Genomic DNA, 22,418 nt, shown 5'->3' with positions numbered 1-22,418 from the left:
TACCAAAAACATGAATTAAACATGATCTGGGGAAGTGGGACAGGTCATGGTGCGTCACCCTAAACAGTCCTGTCAGAAACATACATGCTTACCTGGTTCCTTCTCTTTGTCATGGTGCCAGGTTGTTCAGTGGCGACACAGTGAATGTTCTCTTTGTGTAGAAGATTTGCTTGCCACCTGTCTGGGTAGATTGGAGAGTAAACTAAACTCCAAACTCTATGAGGCAAAAATGGAAAAACTTAAATTTAGCTAGAGTTCAGATGACACAACTGAAAATATTTGTAATTCTAAATACAGTTTGAAACAAATGAACACAAATGAACACATAAATCTGTCATGATATTTAAATACAACAGTTTAGCACATTCTACCACCTCTGAAGATTATCCTGAGACATGTCAGAAAAATAACTCTCGATTTTATTTTATTTATAGGTTTAATATTCAAAACGTTCTGTGTGTCCTATAGACATATGTATATTCAAAGGCAAACCCTGAGGCAGCAGCACCTGTCTCTGAACTGTCTGAATTGTTTCCTTCAGCCTCACGCCATGTACTTTCTGAATATGTTGAATGTTAAACTTGCTCTAAATATGAATTACAAAGTTACATTTACCACTGTCTTGGCTCTGTCTCTTTTAGCTCAACTCTGTTAAGCTTGACTTCCTTAATTGCTTTGTTTGATGACGTCAAGCGGAGCATGGAAAATCGGGGGCTAAAATTAAACTTAATCAGCGCCATCCTGCTGGTGGTAAACAGGCATCAGGGGAGCGTCATGCGAGAGAGTGACTTTCCAATGAAGCAGAAACAAGACATCGAGTGCGCCAATGCAACTTCACTTCTCAGCAAAGCGCACTGCAGCTAGAAACTATCAAACCATTGTTGAAGGCGCAGCGTGGTGCGGATTAACGGGGGAGGCAGGTTTTGATATGTGTCGTGTACAAAATATCTCATAGTTTAACAAATCATCATTAAATCATGTTCATGCAAAACAATGAATAATAAATAAAGTAAATGAATTTGCAATCTGTAAAGTGTTTAAATTGCCATTAACTGCGTCCTTACTTTTTTTTTTTTTTTTTTTTAACAGTGTCACTTCTACGGGGACATGCGCTGTCCAAGGTGCTGAATTGTTTTGGGTCACTCAATTAAGTGAACTTTTTTCAACTGTCGCTTTGATTATGAGCTTTTTAGTGTCTGGGTCGTTTATCGTATTTACAAGGATTCTCAGGTCAGTGTTAAACGGCTTTTGTGACTCTCGACGAACACAAAATTGCACCTGCGTAAAGTGCGTGTAATGGACTACCCGTGATTTTCTGCTGACTTTTATTGTAACCCCACAGTCAAAATCACAGTGCTCCTCTTTAGTGGGAGCTTTCGGGTGGTTTCTCTCAGTGTGCGTGCGTCTGTGTGGATACGCCGGAGGGGAGCCGTGCAGCGCGCTCATAGGGGAGGGACGAACCAAGTCAAGTTGGGATCAGACGAGGAAGGAGCGCACCGGCAGAACGACGCCAAGAGGGCAACAAGCAGAAAGCGACACGCAAGACACGCAATATTTTGGTGCAATTGGTTCTGAAATTCCTCTGTACGTTTCTTCAGTTGGCGAAAAGAGTTGTGCAAGAGACAGGAACAGGAGCCCCCACGCGTCACAGGGGAGACATGCAGCCGGCGCACCGATGGACTTCCCTGCTTCTGCTAGTAGCGCTTATAACACAAGGTAAACACAACATTATATTATTATTTATATATTTGAACACTTTTTCTCTCACTTTTTTCTCTGCATAGTTGTCTGCTTGATTTCCCCACAGTTTGTGTCATTTAGCACGTCTCCACTTGTGCGTAAAAGTGTTTTAAAATATGGTGCATTGTTTTACGTTTTGAAAAGATTAACGGTATGCATTTCTCACTCTCTTCACTGTTATGTCAAAATAGGTCACCATGTTGTAGAAAAGGGAACCACGCAGATGAATGCTAATGTTGTAATCAGGAAACCCAGCCGAGATAAGGATTTGTTTACAGGACCCATTTCTTTCTCTGACTTAGAAACGCATTGAGTGAAAAGTTTACTCCTGGTTTGTGTTTGTGCAAATGTTTCTTTTATTTTGATAGAGGATAATTACGTGAAGGAAGGCGAGAATTGCAGTTTTACAAAAAAAAAAGTTGTTGCACTACTTGGTTCTCGAAGTAACGTGTAGATAAGGTAGAAAAAAATATAACTGTACGCATAAAGACGACTAAAAACAGAACTGGTCCTCGCTGTCACTGATTGGTCGATATGGAAATGCACTTGAGAGACTGAGTGAAAAATGAAGGAGCATCTGATTTTATTGGAGTGCACTTTGCGGCGCCCTCATCACTGACCAGAGGAGGCGGGAGAGGCGGGATCTTGACCTGAAGCCGCTCTGTGAAATAGATTCCTGCTCGAGCCGTAATTATGCTGCGGCATTTCAAAGCGTCAACGTAAACACTTACTCCGCGGGCATAAATAGCCGCTATCAGATATTTGCATGGTGGCAGATGGAGGCTGTGCTGTGCGTTATCAGGCACCACACACTCTGCTCCATGCGTGACCCTCATGGCTCTAGGTGTTCCCCAGTTTCTCTGAATGGATTTGTGAAAAGTTATTTCACACAGGTTGGGGAAAAGACATTTTCAAAAAGCCTAATCTAAAACGCCAGAGGAAGCGTCCTTGGAAGTGAACTTGGATTTAGCACACTCTGTATGCTAACTTCACTCTTCTACTTCTGGCAAATTATTATTCAGTATGGAAAACTTTAAACGACTTTGAAAAACTTACTCTACCAACATGAAAGATGACCTCCAAGTGACTTTAAGCTGTTTTACTAAACTCTGACTCAAGAAGCATAATGTATCACTCATCAAAAGAACCTACTCTGCTACCACGCACTTCTGTGTTTTCACATCCCATCCCTTTTAACTTGTACAAAACATTTCTCACTAATATTAAAATAAAATGTAAAATGATCAGTACAAGTATTTATAAAAATGAATATATGTTGCAAATAGTTCAGTGCATGTTCAGTATATAAAAGTGAAGTCAACTGTCTTGTTTGGCCATGCATGCTGAGTCGGACCATGGCTTTATGTCTACTATGTTATATTGTTTGGCCTAGAATAGTCATGTCCTTCCACCATGCTTTCATATATAGACTGCATAGTGTATATAGGAGTCTGCTGCAGGTCTTAAAAGTGGGCCAGAGCAGATGTGTTACTACAGCCTGTAGGTACATTCACGCGGCTGCTGTCCTTTGTATTAAAATACAGCCTGTTCCTCTAACGTGAGTGAATGCATGAGCGATGATCCGGTCACTGGTTATGTCACACGAGCATTTATAGAGCAGAAAAGCAGAGTGGACTACGGAGGGCGTGGCCAAAGTCTCACAATCTAATTGTTGACAACGCCAGATTTTACAGGCCTCATTCGATGACTGTCACCGTCTGTGTGCTTTTATGAGCTCTAAAACTGCTCATTTGCTTTAAGGAGTTTTATTAGGGGCACAGATTTGAGCTATATGGTGGAGTGCTTACGTAGGCAATTTTGGTTATCTTGATGGGGCAAATTTCAGTCAATTCAAAAGGTTTTCAGCGAGGACATAATGTACAGTGCGACCAAAATCTCTATAATATTAGTAGTGAAAAATTCTATATATATTGGTGGGATAATATGCTGTAGCAGTAAATTGTAACAAAAAAAAAAAACACTTAAGTTTCATTGGACAATTCTAACAAGATAACATTGGCATGAGGTCATTAAACAGGATAAATCTGTTTTAGATGTGTAATACTGATTGGTTGTAGATTCATTTCCAAGCATTTTCTGCCTTATTCTGACCAGGAAATTCACATTAAAGAGCCTATATTTTTATATTTCTGATCTACGTTATAATGTTTCCTCATCAAAAACATACCCAGAGTTGTGTTTTGTTTCATTCACACATGCTTAACACACATACTCTGCATATTTCAGCTCTTCTCTCAAAATAAAAACAACAACAACACTTGAATCAATTGGATGATTTTAGCCCTGAAATTGACAATCTTTACTGAACAAAAGGTAAAAGGAAGCTGTAAAAGGCAGCTGTCATGAAACTTCATGACATCACAAGATGAAGCATTTTGAGCTTTGGAAATGTAGATAGACTAATAATAAAGGATTACTCAAACATGTGTGAATGAAACAAAACACAACTCTAGATAAAGCTCACAAGAATCAATTTTGGGTAATATAGGACCTTTAAGTATAACTGAAGATGACATATCCTGCAGTTTTAAAATCACTATTATTTTATTGGATTATCTCTCTAAGTAGCTTGAATGACTTTCCAACATAAAACATATTCAAATTGATGCAACCCATTTTTGAGGGAGTGTGCCTTCAGGGAAAGATGTGCACATTCTATTTGATCTGCTCTTTTCAAATGTGGATAAGTTCATTTTGAGTCGTCATGAAAATACATGAGCAGTCAGGCATGTGTGCGCTGTTCTGTGAAAGTCAAACTGCTTTTAATAGAGCTATTTTGGACCATTTATAGTACCATCATCTGAGGAGAGACAGAGAGAATCAAAGCTATGACTAAAGAAGGAACTGGACTCAGGGAGGAGCAATGTCAAAACAATTCTTCATGTCAAGGGAGAAGAAGGAACAAAATAGATATAAAGGACACACAAAAAATGTAATTAAAATACTGGTGACATAGGGTTTAATAACTCACAGCATTCATTTACATAGGGTCTTTCTGTGTGTAGTTTGAATGTTCTTCCCATGCCAGAATAACTTTCATCTGTGTACTTTGATTTAAAGGAAATACAGGCTCTCTTCTGGGGCCAGAACTCCCCTAAAAAAATAAACTTTTTTGTGGTAGGGCAAGCAAGGGACACGAAATACAAATAGCTGCCCATAATGCAGATATATGATAATCCTATAAATTGTAAACAAATGTATTTTAGATTTCTCATGCATTCTGTATGTTTTATTTTATTTTTTTTATTTTGTGATATAGAAGTCTCCCTATTGTTGCAGAAGTTTTTCAAGTCTATCTAACCAGATACCAGTATCATCCATTCAAGTCTGACTTCCATGGTAGGGAGTATTATAATCTTTGAAGCCACAGAGCTACCCTCAAAGAAAGCTGGAAGTCTTTGACCTCTTCATGACATGTCTCAAAAAGCACAAGTTAGTCATGAAAATATTCTTTGGCAGCTGTCTTCTCTGTACCCTAACCCCCCCAGCTGTGTTTCCGTCATGAAGCCTGCAACTTCATCTTCTGTTCTTTTCCCTCACATAATCTCAGAAGTAAACAGACCTCTCTTTAACTCGGTTTTATTGCTACAGAACTACAATGGGGTTTGACTGAGGATTTGCTTGATCACACAGAGGCTGCATCTTAATACAATATTTACAACATTGTGCAAGAGGAAGAGTTGGAAATGTAGCGTCTACTCTATCTCTCTGGTTTAAAAGCTTTTGCATGCTCAGGGGATGAGGGTGGAGACTAAATTGAAGCTCTTACAGTATCCTCTCAAACACTACTCCATCACTTAAACTGGTCTGTCCTTCAAAGCCTGGACTGCCTCCCCCATCTCACTCCTCATGTCTTCTTCATAACTGGGCCATATTAAGCCTCAAGTAGCTCTCCTAACCTGACCTATAGTCCTCTTAAACCTGGGTTGGCTCTTGGGACCTTCCCTTGGTATTCTAAGTGAGTTTTGACATATTCTGCTCACTGAGGTAAATTATTGATATTCGGCATATGACTCAAGTCTGCAGTGTAATACCTGACCCATTTATTTATTTTTTTTCATTTCAACATAATCTACCGGTATTATAAAGTGTGGGGTTTTGCAGTTATTTTTGATTGACATATCGTAAGTATTGCTTCAGAATTCTCAGTGGGTCTGAGAAGAGAGCTTCAGTCTGGTAGGAGGCTAACCGCCTGTCCTCTATCTCCCATCTACTCCAGCTACCTCCACTACTTAACTATTCAGTGAACTGCGCTTAATGGACATCATACCCCCTCAAAATAATTAATACTGGACTCTGAAGTAGCTTGGACTCTGTTTTCCACCCTGGGAAACAGACCCAGTTCGCAAGGACATTTAATTGAGTTGCTTGATTTTTGTTTGCTGCAGCTGATGTATATTTTGTTATCTCACTTTTGTCCCTGTATAATACACATTATTCATTTTTCAACTAATCTGTTGTCTCAGTTTACTGCCCCTGCCCTCCAGTAGCCTTACCTAGGATCTTCTGATCATTCAACTCCGCTAATTACACATAGTAGTCATACACAGTTATAACACAGTCATTACACGGTCATTACACCGTTATTACAATTACATCTATTACACATTTGTTACACTTTTATTATCTAGTAATAAGCAAACACTTGTTACACCAGGGACCATCTTTACCCAGAGCACTTTACTACTATCAAATTTCAGTTTTTCCCATGCAGGTGAATACTTATTTAAGCTGTAAATAGTAAGACTTCAGAGTAAATATAATTCAGCCTTCAGTGATCTTCCCCTGGGGCTGCTTGACGTCTGATCTAGTCTAGTGTCAGCACAAAGTTTGATATTATGAAATTTGAAATGTTAAGTTATTGCTGTATGCAGCATCCTAGAAATTAACAAACTGAATTAATTCATATTTTCAATAGAAACCTGAGTTACATTTACAAGTTTGAAGCAATATTTAGACTTACTTAGTTTTAGATATAAATCATGTTTCAGTAATTCCATTCCTTATATGTTGGTTTCCAAAATACATACACTCTGTCTGAACCACATGTTACATTTTGACAAGCACTGTTAAACAGATACAGTAGTACTGTTTCTGTTTTTAGCATCCTGTCTGTGAGATTTTCCCACCCAAATTCCACCTGACTCCGTGCAGTCCATAATCTTCCCAAATCCTCTTGTAGCAGGTGCTTTGTGCTCGCAGCCTGAACCTTGTGGAACTAAAGATGAAATTTGCTTCACTTCTCCTCTACAAAAGCAATTCACAAACCTAAATTTATCCCTATTGAGTCATCTTTTCTTTGCTAGTGTTTAAAGGCACACTATGTAAGTTTTCTGGTGGAGGAAACACTCCTGTTTGTCTTCCTGGGGAAGCTATTGCTGTATGTTTCACAGTATTGTTACACATACATTTCTTACTAAAATGTCTCAAAAATATGCATTCCTTATAAGAGCAAGGTCTCCACTCCACAGATCTGACCTAGTGGCATCATTTGCTTTGGAGCTGGATAAGTTTAATGTCATAGTGTGGAACCTTCCAGCCAAAGCAATAACATCTTATTGAAGACAAGCAGATGAAGACCGTAAACCACAAGAGTAACATGCTTTGCCCTAACCATTTCACCTTTGAGGACCCAAACTTTTGTCTGATTCTCGACTCTTTTACCAGTGCGAGCGAGACGAGAATGGTCCAGACTTGTAGCTCATTTTCTGACTTAATTGCTTCTTTTATGATTTGTAACGTGAAATTCATCTGACCATGTTAAATGTGCTTCAGCATAGTGCCAGCTTCTGATTGTAGGCTTGAGTTTGATCAAAGGGTTCATGCAGTCGGTGGACATGTAGAATGTGGCTCTATTGAGAAACGCCTTTGTAATTACTTTAAAGTGTATGATGAAGCACCATGACGGACCATTTTACTCACAGTAATTTCAAACTTTCTGGTCCTGAGTCTTTGTCGAATAGAATGCTGTTGTACTGTAAATTTCAATTCAGATTTGTCAAACAAATAAGCATGCTTAGTGTCTGGGCTCACCTCTTAACAGATCTCACCCGGTCTAATGGCATCACCTGGAAATAGATAAGTTTAATGTCATACAATGGACATTATGGTCTGCAGGTGACAGACCATCCACCAGAACATTACATAGTGTACCTTTTAATATTCTATGTGGGGAAACATCTCTGTCTTCTTCTATTTCAAAATGTATTTGAGCTCAACATCAATATGAGTCATGCTAAATAGAAAAAGCTCTGATTCGCATAATCTCCAGACTGACATCTTAAGCAGGCTTTGGCTCCCGTCTGTCTCCTACATCCTTGTCTCCTCATCCCTTGTCTCCGCTCCTACCTGCTCTCTCCTAGATGTCTCTCATGGCTATGGGCCTGTCGCCGTTGCATTGTCACAGGTCTTCAGCACCATGTCAGTCTGTGGTCTAAATCAAGGCGTTTGTTGTCCTGACTCTGCTTTAAGTAGCATCTCAAAGTAACAGGGTCAGCTCTTTTTTTATCTATTAGGTTTCGAAATATGTTCTCAAACAAAATTTAAATATCAGAATAATGCACTTAGAACAACAAGAAAAGTATGTTATTTCCTAAGATATTCTCTTAGAGTCTAATGGACTGTTTGGGGACATGTTGTGAATAGAAAAAACAAACAAACAAACAAACAAACAAAAAAAAACATTAAACAGCAATAAAAGGGCACTTAAAAGGTCTGTGAAACACTACATCTGTATGGACTGGATTCACTGCCAAAGAGATCACGTGAACACATTTGTAGTACATACTGCCTTAGGATCATTGCAGTTTGTATTAGACATTTTATGCAAATTTTACATTTAAGAGTTTTACTCATATTGTAACAGTTTCCCATCATTAGCTCACTCACTAATGTATTTTGCCTAATTCATGTGTGTTGGAGTAATTTTTTTATTATCTTGCACCTGAGGCACTAATATTTTATACTTACAATTTTTTTCCTGAAAATGGTGATATACATAGGATTCAACAACTATCCGTAGGCAGGTGCTCTGCTTTGTCGATGACGTTTTTGAGTGATGTAGCATAAAAAGGCATGAAGAAATCGGTTCAGCAATTTTGAAAAATTTTGAACCATAAGCAAATGGAACTGTTTCTACTATTGGGCTGTTTTAGATCAATATTTTAGTTTACAGTGAAGAAACTGTCAAAAAATATACAAAATGTGTTTAGTAAATTTTAAAGATGCACTGCTCAACTTTTCTGGTGGAGGGTCCGCTACCTACTTGTCTCCATTGAGAGATTTTTGCTTTGCCTGAAATGTTCCATTGTATGACATTAAATTTATTCATCTAGCATTTATGCACTGTAGAGCTGTAACCTGCTCATAGGATATATTCTATACTGTGGAACATTCTAGACAAAGCAATATCATCTCCATTTAGACAATTAGGTGGCAGACCCTCCACTAAATACCACAAAATGCAAATATGTCTATATACAGAGAGCCTACAGAAAATACAAACTTTAACAAGTTCATTCATCACAAAAATGACCTCCATATGTAGACAGAGCCTTAGTGTGCATTGTGTTCCTCCCTCTGCACTTTGCCGTAGTTATAAATAGCAGGTGCATGTAAGAAGCAGGTTAACGCATGACCCCATGATAACACAGCAGAAGCATGATTTCAGAAGCTCTACTCAGATAACCTTTGTGACTCAGTCCTGCTGCTTTTCCTACATCTTTTTACTGACAGTCCTTTTGAACACTTCCCACTGTTCCACCAACAACAACAAAGGTGTATCTTTAGTTATCATCAGATATAAACCTGGAGTGTTGAGTTTGATGGACTCATGACCTACTTTAACACTTCTTTACACAACATGAGGTAGCAGTAGCAGATCTCAGCTGGGCAGAAAAACACCACTTTATCTTGTGGCACTAAAGTTAAACCTTTCACTGTGCGTCTTTGAGATATTTTTACCACATGCCTTCCAGTTTTTTTTGTTTTTCCAGGTAATTAGTAAACAAGTGCTCCCGTATTTTGGTTTATACAGCACCCAAAGGAACCCTGAGTTCCCCAATAGACATATAAACAAGCCCAGAGCAGTCTACTTCTACATTTGACTGTCAGCAATACTTTAAAGTGTGACTCAGGAGTGGAGTTGGCACTAGAATATTACTTATTAGAATAACATAAATAGTACAGAAACCCAAAAGATGAGCCACACAGAACTGGATGTGAACCTGAAATGTCCTCACTGCAAATTCTAGCAATAAAGTTAACTTAGAAAAAGTTATGAGTTATGCAACAACAACCACCTCCTCAAAAATTGACTAAACCAAGTATAACAGATTACTCCCCTATACTGACTTTTACTGAGTTTTATTTACTATTGTGTTGTTTATATTTCCAGGTTATAGCAAATATGATTTACTAAGTTACATGAAGTTAGACATGTTAAGATCATTTTAAAAACAAAGCTAAGTAAACTTAACAACATCGATATTGCTCACAATTTATGTTTATTTTGTTTAAGTGTCAAAGAATTCACACTGACCATTCATAATTAAGAAAACTATAGCAAAAATTAGGTGAAATTTAACTATTCTGTAAGTTTTCTTCGCTGTCCTGTTTTCTTCAAAAGCTTTGCATGCTTGATAATTTTTGTCCTTTAACATAGTATTGTTTCTTTTAAAATAGATAGACTGATAAAAAGGTTTTGAAATGTAACCTTGTGGCTCTCTGATACTGGTGACTGGTGTGAAGCATAGAGGAGTATTTGGGGATTTTACAATGACACTGACAAAATTAATGAGCTATAGAAATAATGAATGCCAAATGAGAGGCTGGGAATGTGCTCTGCAGTTGAGTTTACTGTATGGTAAAATCCGAGAAGTCAAGTGTGAAAGTGGAGTTGGGGAGAGACAGGCTTTATCCACTTTCAAAAGCTGCTTTCAAATGCATTCATGTCAAGTGCCAAGGTCAGTGACCCACTAAAAGTGATGAGTCCTTCAATAAATTATACAATTTTCTTACAGTGAACGCTGGCAAGGGATTCTGGGCGACCAAAGATATGCTTGAATTTCAGGTTTGTCATTTAGTCACAAAATGGTCACAAGCCAGTCACCTGCCTGGATAAATGAAAGTGGTTGAATAATTAAAGATATTTGATTTAATATGATTGAAAAAGTCAAACTCTCTTCATCTCAGTAAAATAAAGCAACATTTCAGTTTGTAACTTGTCAACTGAAACTGCTGTAGAATTAATGATCATACAGTCAGTGCTTTCGAATACCATTAATATGCTACTGAAAAGATTTGTGATGCATACATAACTGAACGATGAAGTTGTAGTGTTCTCTTCACACTTTTACGATTATTCATTGAATTTTCTCCCTCTCTCTGTCACTCTCTCTCTCTGTCTCTCTCTCTTTCTCTGTCTTTTGCCTCCTCAGTGTGCTTCTCCTCCAAAGCAGAGGACCGCTTGTTCAGGAAGCTCTTCAGAAGATATAACCAGTTCATCAGGCCAGTGGAGAATGTGTCTGACCCGGTCACTGTGGAGTTTGAGGTGTCCATATCACAGCTGGTCAAAGTGGTAAATCATACACACTAAAGTCTCTAATAACACATATCATGGGCATAAATACATGTAAGGCCTTACTATATGACATTAAACAACAAAGGCCTCCATGGAGATAAAGTGGCAGACCCCCACCGGAAAAGTGGCACCATGCACTTCAAAAACACATAAATTTAAGGTAAACAATAAAAGTATGATTTATTTCACCATTTACTGACCATGAATCAAAACAGAATCAGAATAATCAATGTCCAAAATAAAAAAACAACAACAAAAAACTACACATTTGTTACTGGTGCAATAAATCATGAAATAAATTGTTGTCATCAGGTGATTCAAGTTTGATAAGAAATCCAAGAGACAGATGCTGTAAGTCTTTAGCCCATTAGTATGGTGGAATGGAGTGAGAAACAAAATCTTTATTTAGATCTCTCCTCTCCCTAAAATGTCAGTAGGTCTGCTGCTGTGCTAATGTTAACATATATACGGTGGTGGTGGTGGGACCAAGGGGGGCACACACATATCCTTCTGTGAAAAGAGGGTTTTCAGCTCCAAATGGAAATCCTCAGATTAAGAGGAAATTGCCTGCAGGAGACTTGACTGATATGTGCTCGCCAAGGTGAGATTAATCTAAAGGTGAAAGTGTGTGTGCTGTGTGTATGTTCGGTTTACACATATGTTTGGTTTGGGAATGGGAACTGTTTTTGTGAATTGAAATCACAACTCTTGTGACTCCATCTATTATTAAAACATTCCTGTGCGTGACCTTTTAAGACATACAAAAGCACATTCCATCACAAATATTATGTTTTTATTATGATTTATGTTTGGCAACTAAATTTCATTTTTCTCTGTCTACAGGATGAGGTAAACCAGATCATGGAGACAAATCTGTGGCTCAGGCATGTAAGTACTTACTCAAATACCACATATAAATTATGCACAGCTGAAACATATGGGAAATGTTTGGTTATATCACATCACAAGAATGGGAAGTGGAGGTCACTCCATAATATGAACCTTTTACATAGATCTACATTAATAATAACACATAAAACATATTATTAGGTCAACTGTTGTGTTCTTTATTTTCTTTCTTAATACACTGTTGTTAATACATTGTTAATACATATTTAAAGGCCATGTACTGTATTACGCAAAAAATGACACTTGTTTAAGTCATAAACTCATTAACAACATATTCGGAGTTGTATCATGAATTGATTGTTTTCAGGTTAACTTTTGTTCAGTAGATATTTGCAAATGATTGTAGGGAAGGTGTATAAAGTTTAAAAACACATTGGAGAACACTGTATAACCACATGACATCACAAGGTGGAACAGAGTGTGTTATGTTTGAGTGAAGAAGCCAGCCTGAATATGCAGGGTTTGTGTGTTAAACACATGTGAATAAAACAAAACACAACTCCAGGTATGTTTGTGATGAGGACAAAACATTATAACAGATCATAGCGTAATATGGACCACTTAAGGAATGTCTTTGTGACTGGTAGAGCATACTCTATATACCATACAGTGAATATGGATCAGTGTTTGATTGATGAATTAACTTTATTCAGCCAAACAAAATTGTTGTCTTCACTCTTCATTCTCAGCCACCCCTGAATTTCTAACCAAAACAATTCTTCTTAATAACATACATTTTGTGTTGTCTTTTTTATACCCGTGAATTTATGAATCACAACTTATTGCACTCCAGCCACTAAACAGTCATATTGTGATGTTTTTACTGATAGCTGGGCTCTCCAATTAAACCATATTGAAATGTCTGAGGCAGCTGATATGGTAATGGTTGTTTGTAGTGGTTCTGCTGTTGAATGTAACAAGACATCCATAATGAAAGACTGTGTCAACAGCACTCTCAATGATAAAGGCTTTGGATTGCCTCCAGAGGGTTTACAGTGGTGCACCCATGTGCACTGATCATATTTGTGTTCATCTCTGCCAAAAGCTCTACGGGAGATCCCTGTTGTGAATATGTTGTGTAGTCATTGTACATTTGAAATCAAAAGAGATTATTTTTCATGCAGCTTTCATAGCTGTATGGGCTTGCTTTTCGATGTTTTGCCTTTGTATATTTCTATGTATAGTTGACAGCTCTGAAGAATTCAAAATGAACTGACCATTTGCTGTTGTCTGATAATTGCTGTACTTTTAGACATTGCAAAAGAGATACTGAATATAAGGGACATAATAGCATGATTACCATACAGTAATTGTGCAAGAAGACCACAATAGTATGTTTGTTATGTGTATTTATACTGCTTAAATGCCACTGCATATTTCTCTGTCAGTTTTGCCATTTGTTTTCCTTATCACAAAGAGAAACCATAATGATGCTATATTGTCAGTGGGTCTTCTCTTGCATAGGTTAATTGCATCACTGGATAATTAGCTCCTAATATTTAGCATGTTGCTTTTTAATAAGCATGTATTGACATTCAAACAGGAAGAGTAAAATGGCCTGCACATGCTGCTGTAGTGGGGCCGTGTAGGTTTCTCGACAAATTAATTTTGATATTTTAAATGTAAAGGTGTCATTGCAAGTGGAACTACATACTAAAACTCAATAAGAATAAAATCTAAACGTATCTTACATATCTGCTCTTTAGTCATGATTGAAATGTTTTTTTCCCTATCTAAACAGGCTATATAAGATTCAGAGTGGTTGTTCTTTAGAGATGCAAATATACAACCTCTGGCCTCTGTGAGTCAAATACAGTCTGTTAGGTAACTTGTTGAGGAGACCATGAAAGAAAATGGAGGACGTCAGTCCAAACCATACAATGAACCAGCACTAAAATATCATACACATTTACAAGGTTATTAAAATGAGTATATGCAACTTGAGATTTCTCTTTTGTTTTAACTATCTCAGTATTTTGTAAATAATAATTCATTCTGCGGCTACTATCACAAATAATTGCCTTGCACAACAATCAGCAGGTCAGCTCTGTGGAAAGATAAATAGAAAAGCCAGTGTAGCATGAAGTGGTTAATTAAACAGCTCCCAGGTCGTAACAGGGCATTAATCCTCTTTCCTAATGAATGAATTCATCTTGAATGACATGCAAATAACCAGGACTAATAGCAGTATGGCTCGTGAGCAGTACCTGTGGGTATGATGACAGAATGCCAATCCAAAATACTCATCTTTTAATGAAACAATGTATTGCTCTTTCATTTCACAAATAGTATAATATATGTCTATTATGTTGAATCTTTTTGAGAGCACAAAGTCCTTGAAAATCAGAGATGTTTTGGTGATATCCATATCAAAGGACGGGTTGCCTGCAGTATAAATATCTCACTTTCCAGTGTTTGTCTCTTGTGGCTCATACTCTGTGTCTGCTGTACAACAAACTGTGGAAAAGTCAAATTCAGTGTAAACAGGAAGCTCTCTTTTTTCAGATCTGGAATGACTATAAACTAAGATGGATGCCGGCTGAGTTTGATGGGATCGAATACATTCGAGTACCTTCAAACAAGATCTGGAGACCTGATATTGTGCTGTACAACAAGTGAGCCAGTTCATTGTCATCATTACAAATATAATGTTTTTATGCAACTTATTAATTCATAATGAGACTCATTGTTTTAATGAATAGTTCTACCAAGCCATTACATCAATCATGATTGGGTAATTTGCCAGTTAAGGTGGACCACACAAGCCACTGTGCTTGCTACATGCATCATTCTGTAGTCTATAAATCATTTCATAGAATGAAAACCAATGGGACAATGCCCATTTAGACTGGCCTGTAATTATAACCACCATTATGCCTAGCCTACCAATTAAAGGTGCAATATGGAACTTTTCTGATGGGGTATATGGCACATACTTGTCTCCTTGAAGATGTCATTGCTTTGTTTCACAGTATGACATTAAAAATGTATTCATTAACAGGTATTTTATTGCTCAAAAATACCTGCAGTCTTACTGTGAGCATTGTCACTCCTCCACAAGTCTGGGGTCTAATTTAGCCTGGTAGAGTCTCCAGGAAGACAGATACTGTAGTGCATTCCTGGCAAAGCAACAGCATCTCTTTGGAGATCAGCAGGTGGTGGACCCACCTCCTAAAATGTTCAAAAGTGCACCTTTAGAATACTTCTTGAAAGATTTATTACGATATTTGTAGCGGGATACTCATTCGGGACCCACATATAAAACCATATACCATAACTCTCAGTGATATACTTTTATTTCCAGTGTTTTTAAATAAATGGACCCTCAACATGCAGATATTAATATTATTTCACATTTGATATTTCTTTGTGCTTAGTGTGGTTCATCCTCCCCAATCATATAGGGCATATTCTTTTGACTCATAATGTGAAAATGAAATTCATCAAAGACAATTTTAAGCAGTACTAGCCAACTTCCAAGCGCCACTGTCATATGTATTTAAATCCCTATAAGCTCACCTTTTATCTTGTATTCTCTTTTTTTCCTTGCTTCCATTTTCTCCTCGCCTTTTCCTTAATCGTTTGACATTTCTTTAACATTTTCCTCTGATTCAAATCCGCCATTCCTCATATTTTTCTTCTGCTCTCGCTATGGCTCATGTCTACACTAACACACGCATACACCTCACACACAGCGCTGTAGGTGACTTCCTGGTTGAAGATAAGACCAAAGCGCTGCTGAAATTTGATGGCACCATCACGTGGGTCCCTCCGGCCATTTTCAAGTCCTCCTGCCCCATGGACATCACGTACTTCCCCTTCGACTATCAGAATTGCTCCATGAAGTTTGGCTCTTGGACCTACGACAAAGCCAAGATCGACCTGGTGCTCATTGGATCTAAGGTCAGTCCAAACAAGTCCTATGGAGCTACAAAATTATTTATGATTCTCCATAACCTTTAAGAGCTTCATAGCTTCATTGTTCTGCATGGCTTTCAGAAACAGTAATTTAAGCTCATTGTTTTGGTTTTACAATCTACGAGTGAACATAATTTCATACATATTCAACAGTATTACTTTGAAGTTTGTATTCATTTCCCTAAATATACATCTGTTCAAACTTCTACCATACACAAAAGTCATTTCTAAATATTCAAAGCAATTCTCTCTATTGTTTTTCTGGCAATGTAAGGTTCATTAGTGCATAATTCCATTCACAGCAATTTACAAGTAAGAAAAGATTTAGAATTGCTTTACATTATATCACAAACACTTCTGATAGCATTCCTGTAAACGTCTTACAGCTTACAATGCTATTTTATTTGCACCATAGAGGTTATGCAATGTGTAGTAATTATTTTAATAATTACACACTCTGATAAACAACTAATAAACAACTCTGGAAGCATAAGAAAAGTAACAGTCCAGTTCACAGTTGTAATCTGTGTGTGTGCTTGATGTTTATTGATGCTGTGTGACAATAGTTTGGTGCTGTGATCTAAACTTTGCATGTTTAACCTTTTCTTGTTCTTTGCTTGCTTAGAGAGAAGCTCCTGCTTGCTTTCTTTGTTTCTCTGCTCGTCGTAAGAGGACATTTACAGTTAAAATTATCTCTGCGGGTGTAATATCTTGTATGGGTCAGTTTAAAGGTACACTATGTAACTTCTAAGGTGGAGGGTCTGCTACTTGCTTGTCTCCATGGAGATGTTATTTCTTTGTCTTTGTCTAGATGTTCCACAATAGGGCATTAAACATATCTCCCTTGGATTTGTTCAATTACGAGTGTTTTATAGCTTAAAAATATCTTCAAAAACATGATTTCTTACTATGTGCAGGCTTTGCTTGTCCATTAACCTGTCTCAATTGTGATTACCAAGTTTATTTCCATATTGTGGAATAATCAATAATCAAGGCAAAACAGTAAAATCTCCACAGAGACAAGCAAGTAGCAGACCATCCATCAGAAAAGTTACACAGTGCAACTTTAACTCTTTCCAAGTATTCAAACCAATTTTAAAACCAAAAACAATGAGCCCTTATACTGTGCATACTGTAGTACCACATTTACAGTAGTAAGTTGGTAAGTCGACGTTTCATACCAGTTTGAACTAAAATGACCCAGGCTAAAGTTGTGCATCTATTGCCTAGGTGAACCTCAAAGACTTCTGGGAAAGTGGGGAGTGGGAGATTATTGACGCTCCTGGCTACAAACATGACATCAAGTACAACTGCTGCGAGGAGATCTACCCCGATATCACATACTCCTTCTACATCCGCCGCCTGCCGCTCTTCTACACCATAAACCTGATCATCCCCTGCCTCCTCATCTCCTTCCTCACGGTGCTGGTTTTCTATCTCCCGTCCGACTGCGGAGAGAAGGTCACGCTCTGTATCTCCGTCCTGCTCTCCCTCACTGTCTTCCTCCTTGTTATCACGGAAACCATCCCCTCCACGTCGCTGGTCATTCCGCTCATCGGCGAGTACCTGCTCTTCACCATGATCTTCGTCACCCTCAGCATTGTCATCACCGTGTTTGTGTTGAACGTTCACTACCGCACGCCCATGACCCATACCATGCCGGCCTGGGTGCGTTCCGTCTTTCTGACTATGCTGCCCAGGATCATGCTGATGCGCAGGCCCACGGACGCGGCCGCTGATGACTGCGCCAAGGTGGGGGGGTTGGACTGCAGTGGGGAGGCAGGAGGAGCCGGAGGGGGAGGGGGAGGCGGAGGAGGTGCCAGAGGAGCGCACAAGAGGAAGAACAGTCTAATACAGGTGAGTAGGGAGCAAAGCAAAAGGGACTGAGTGTTCTGGGTTTTGATACTTTGTAGTAACATTGCACTGGGGAAAACAATACCAAAACAACTGATTTAAACAACACATTTTTAGGAGCCTGTGATCAGAACAAGGGTTCTTGGTCCTGTTTAGGTGTTTGATTCTCACCAACAACAAAAAAAGTGACTAACTGAAAACTGTTGGCTAATGCTGCTTTGCTTGTGACTGTAATGTTACTTGAGACAGCAGCACCTGTTGTAATTCCTGCTAAGTCAGTTCTTTGTGCTCGATTTGTGCTAAAACATAACTCAGATTAAAGTCTAACTTGAATAACAGGAGCTTCAGACAGAGGAGTGCCTACAGTTAGCATCACACCCCCATGGCATGTTGATAACACCAGGTGCAAAGTATCAATAAAGACAGGCCTCATCAGTGAAATAACGATAAACCAGTTTAAACAGTGCCACCTGCTCCACCACGGAGAGAAGGGGCATAACAAATGAGCACCTAGAACAGCCACGCAGATGCTCCTTTGGTAAAAAGGCTTTCTGCTGTGTTGGCAGACCACACACTCACCACTGTTCTGGACACTTAATAAATCAGGACTTGCTAGAGGGTTTTGTTTCATTCACATATGTTTAACACACAAATCCTGCATATTTATGGTGAGTTCTTCTCTCAAACACATGGCATCACCATCTTGCGATGTCATGTGGTAATACAAGTCCTCCACTGTGTCCAGGCTGTATAATTTCAGCCCTAGAATTGGCAATCTCTATTAAAAAAATGTGAAAGGTAGATGTTAACTTGAAAAGTACCACCTCGTGGCACCACAAGGTGGAACAAAGCATTTTGAACTTTAGAGATGTAGACAATAAGCAATTTCTTAAACATGTGTGAATGAAACAAAGCACAACTCTTGATATACACTATTTTTCAATCTAATTTATACTCCAAAATAGCAGACCTAAATATATATGAACTGCATCTGTTTTTTTGTTTTTGTTTTGTTTTTTTCATTAAGATGGTCCCATAGAGGAATGATAATATATTTGACAGTGTGGATACTGTTGTGGATACTGTATTATATTTTTTATATTTTTTCTCCTCACTGCGTTCATAACTCTAAAATTGTATATTGTGAAGTCCCCAATATTGCCTGAAACAAAAAGACATGTTACAAGCCAAGTTGATCTTGTTGTCTAATGTACTGTAAATATGGTGACCCAACTCATGTAACAAACTCTACACAGAACAGTGTATGGCCTTACCTCACACTTGCACCTCATATAATTAGGCAAATTGAAGCATTATCTGGTTGGACTAAAATGGGGACCAGGTTTTAATCCAGACTGTGATAACTAAGCTTCCTTCCCCGTACAGGCAGATCAATGTCAAATAATAAATACGTAACATAATATAACATATAATGGCACAATTAGATGAGCACTTGGCTGCGCTGCTAACACTCTTGCCAAACTACTCATAAAACCAGAAAGTACAAAGTATAAGTCAGTATTCCCCTGACAGCAAAAGCCCTTTCTTCTCTCCTAGTTACGCACATTATAGGAACTTAAAGACAAGCTCAACACTGCCTAAATCTAATCAGAGCAGAGAGTTTGGGCTGCGGGGAAAGAGCTAGCGGCAGCAGCAGTGCCAGTAAAAAATATGAGGAGCAGCTAAAGGGAAGAGAATCAAGTGTTACTGTAACTCTGTGTGAAGTGTGATCCCCAAACCGCGAGTGGGAGGAATCCTTACACAACCCCGCATAAAACAAACTCTTACTGCATCATAACTCATCTGCAGGGCTGGCATCCATCTTAATCTAAGGTCCCTTATACTGCACAGGCATTATAAGAACTAGAATATCAATTATTCCGCCACCAGAATGGGTGGTAATATAATGTACTCTTAGTACAATATAGTTGTACAGTTGTTGTAATTGTTAGTCATTAAAGTGATCATAGCAATGGTAGAGTGTTTCTAACTGAAAAAATAGAAGGCACAATAATGAATAGTAGTAAGGTTAATAAGCATTAAGAATTGCAATGTTGTGCTGTAAAATTATGTTAGTATTGCAAATACTGCATTGAACAGAGGGGGTAAAGGGTACTGTTCACCCAGAGCCCAGTGCAGGGAGGGGCCCCTCACAAAGTCTATAATATGCATTTTTTAAAGATAACATATAGTTTGGGCCCACCAACATGATTTATACCTGGGGCACAGAATTTGGTGCTACAGCCCTGCAAATACTGAACATAGTATTGTATTACTAGTATACTAGCAGTAAAAGTCGTAATAATAACAGTTGCTATAGTAGAAATAGTAGTGTAAGTAAAAAGTAGTGATAATGGTAATAAAAAAAGAGTAACTTTTTGTTAGCACTATATAAATAATTTTAAGAAATAGAAATAATAACTCTAGACTCACAAAATCAATAAAATCAGGTCATATTTAAAATGAGAGAATCTATCATAATTATTTCTACCTTCACTTCCTCAATTCTGCTAATACATTCTGAATGGCCAGCCTATAAACATGTATTCTGTTTTGCTTGTGTCTTGCAGCAAGTAGGAGTTGGTTCACTCAACTCTCTGGACTTCAGCGACAAGTTCTGCCCCAGTGAGGCCTGCACGGGTAAGAAGAGCACTTGCCCCTGCCCTCATGGGAAGGAGACCCCAGAACACACGGATGGGGGCAAGATGAGCCGCCAGCTGAGTATGCAGAGTATCAACACGGTGGTGGCCTTCTCCGTGGTGTCGCCTGAAGTCAAGCAGGCCATCGAGAGTGTCAAGTACATCGCAGAAAACATGAGGAGTCGCAACAAGGCCAAAGAGGTCAGCTGTACATGCTCCGCCATATTCCACTTACATCAGTGTCAAGTACTGTGTTTTTCCACAACATGCAACCGAGCAACAGATAGGTCTTTCTGAGTGGTTTGTTTATGAATGTTTGCTTAGTTTCATTTAATCTAGAAAACTATATACTACAACAAAATGATGCAAAATGCATTAGAGCAATGATCTTCTATTATCATCACCTGCCTTTAATTGATGGTCAAAATGTCAAAATGTGTCTGTAATAGCGGTTGAATCTCCTTTGTGCATCACATATGCAGGTCTTAAACTTCCCACAAATAATACAATTTTGTTACCTGTAATTTATACTGTAATAAATACCTGTACGTCTAATTTTTTTGTAATTCGGGACATGCTACACAGATTTCAATAAAATATAAATAAATAAATAAATAAATGAATAATAACAGAGAAACATCATTCTGGATTTGCCAGGCAAGCAATTTGGAAGAGAGAGTTTGTTTTGATTAAAGGTGCACTATCTAACAGTGGAGGGTCCGCAACTGGCTTGTCTCCAAGTATTGTTTTGCCAAGAATGTTCCACAGTATGGCATTACATGTATCTATGTCCATGGACACAAGCAAGTGACATTTTGAGCAATAATGCCTGTGATTGAATCAATGCAAGATAGACAAGTTTAATGCCATGCTGTGGAAGATTCTAAGCAAATCTATCTTATCAAAGCCTATTGAAATAACCTTGAAAGTCTTCCTAAAAGTTTAAGTCTGATATTCACAGGACACAAAATCAAATTTGTATTTGTACTGTGCCATTTTGCTAAACCTCTTCCCTCAATATGAACAAATCAACCTGTATCTCATATGTACTCCATTCATGCGTAAACAAACAGAATTGACTCTTTTGAGAGAGAGCATTGTGGAAGTTGCTAACCTGCTCCAGATGCCAACAGTGGGGCAGATTTGAAGTGAATTATTCCTGATTTGAGCGGGGACCCCTCTCTTGATGTCAGTCCCAAAGTTACACAATCTCCCACAGGCTTTCTGCAGCTTTGATATGTAAAACACACTCCACTATCAGCTTTGTCAGAAATGCCTGTCGCTCCTTTGAATGCCATTATCATAGTAATTTACCAATCAGTAAATTATGGATTAGGTTCCCATTGGTATACAAGAAATCTCCAAGTTTTCAAGTACTTTTATTTTTTCACAAACTTTAACTTCACCCCATCAGCTCATCATCTTTTGAGAATAAATTTTACCAATCGATAAACATCTTAGACTTGTTACTGCTGCAACTTTTTGAACTTTTCTATTTTGTCATCCCCTTTGCTCATAGGTTGAAGATGACTGGAAGTATGTTGCCATGGTGATTGATCGGATCTTCCTGTGGGTCTTTGTAACTGTGTGCGTCCTCGGGACTATGGGTCTCTTCATGCAGCCCCTCTTTGGATTTGTCTCCTAACTTTTGACCAATCAGATCAGGCAAAAGACTTTTAAAACCCATAAGCACAATTGGAAGTGCTGACATTTCATCTGTACTTGTACTTATTACATTTCAAGTGTCAGTGGAAAAA

The 22,418-nt window shown here is 38.3% G+C and overlaps 1 protein-coding gene across 3 annotated transcripts; it reads left to right on the top strand.

Annotated features, from left to right (window-relative positions):
- The first annotated feature begins 1,658 nt into the window (after positions 1-1,658).
- chrna6 (cholinergic receptor, nicotinic, alpha 6) lies at positions 1,659-22,306 on the top strand. 3 transcript variants are annotated; one of them, XM_055158093.1, is made up of 8 exons: positions 1,659-1,716; positions 11,199-11,338; positions 12,185-12,229; positions 14,756-14,865; positions 15,946-16,153; positions 17,399-18,014; positions 20,600-20,862; positions 22,181-22,306. In XM_055158093.1, the coding sequence occupies exons 1-8, from the start codon at positions 1,659-1,661 to the stop codon at positions 22,304-22,306; spliced, it is 1,566 nt and encodes a 521-aa protein (XP_055014068.1). The 3 variants fall into 3 exon arrangements, with proteins under 3 accessions (XP_055014068.1, XP_055014070.1, XP_055014069.1); XM_055158095.1 differs by lacking the exon at positions 1,659-1,716 and adding an exon at positions 8,211-8,244 and having other exon boundaries at positions 17,399-18,025; positions 20,593-20,862; XM_055158094.1 differs by lacking the exons at positions 1,659-1,716; positions 11,199-11,338 and having other exon boundaries at positions 12,188-12,229; positions 17,399-18,029.
- The last annotated feature ends 112 nt before the right edge of the window (positions 22,307-22,418 follow it).

This window comes from Boleophthalmus pectinirostris, unplaced genomic scaffold (assembly GCF_026225935.1).
Source record: "Boleophthalmus pectinirostris isolate CB_2022bp ecotype Guang Dong unplaced genomic scaffold, ASM2622593v1 HiC_scaffold_22, whole genome shotgun sequence".
NCBI lineage: Eukaryota > Metazoa > Chordata > Actinopteri > Gobiiformes > Gobiidae > Boleophthalmus > Boleophthalmus pectinirostris.
This window is presented reverse-complemented; position numbering and strand designations above follow the sequence as displayed.

Coding starts and splice junctions, on each gene's coding strand:
- chrna6 (XM_055158093.1), top strand. CDS start 1,659: ATGCAGCCGGCGCACCGATGGACTTCCCTGCTTCTGCTAGTAGCGCTT. Junction 14,866..15,945: donor GATATTGTGCTGTACAACAA/GTGAGCCAGTTC, acceptor CCTCACACACAG/CGCTGTAGGTGACTTCCTGG. Junction 18,015..20,599: donor AGCGCACAAGAGGAAGAACA/GTCTAATACAGG, acceptor TGCAGCAAGTAG/GAGTTGGTTCACTCAACTCT.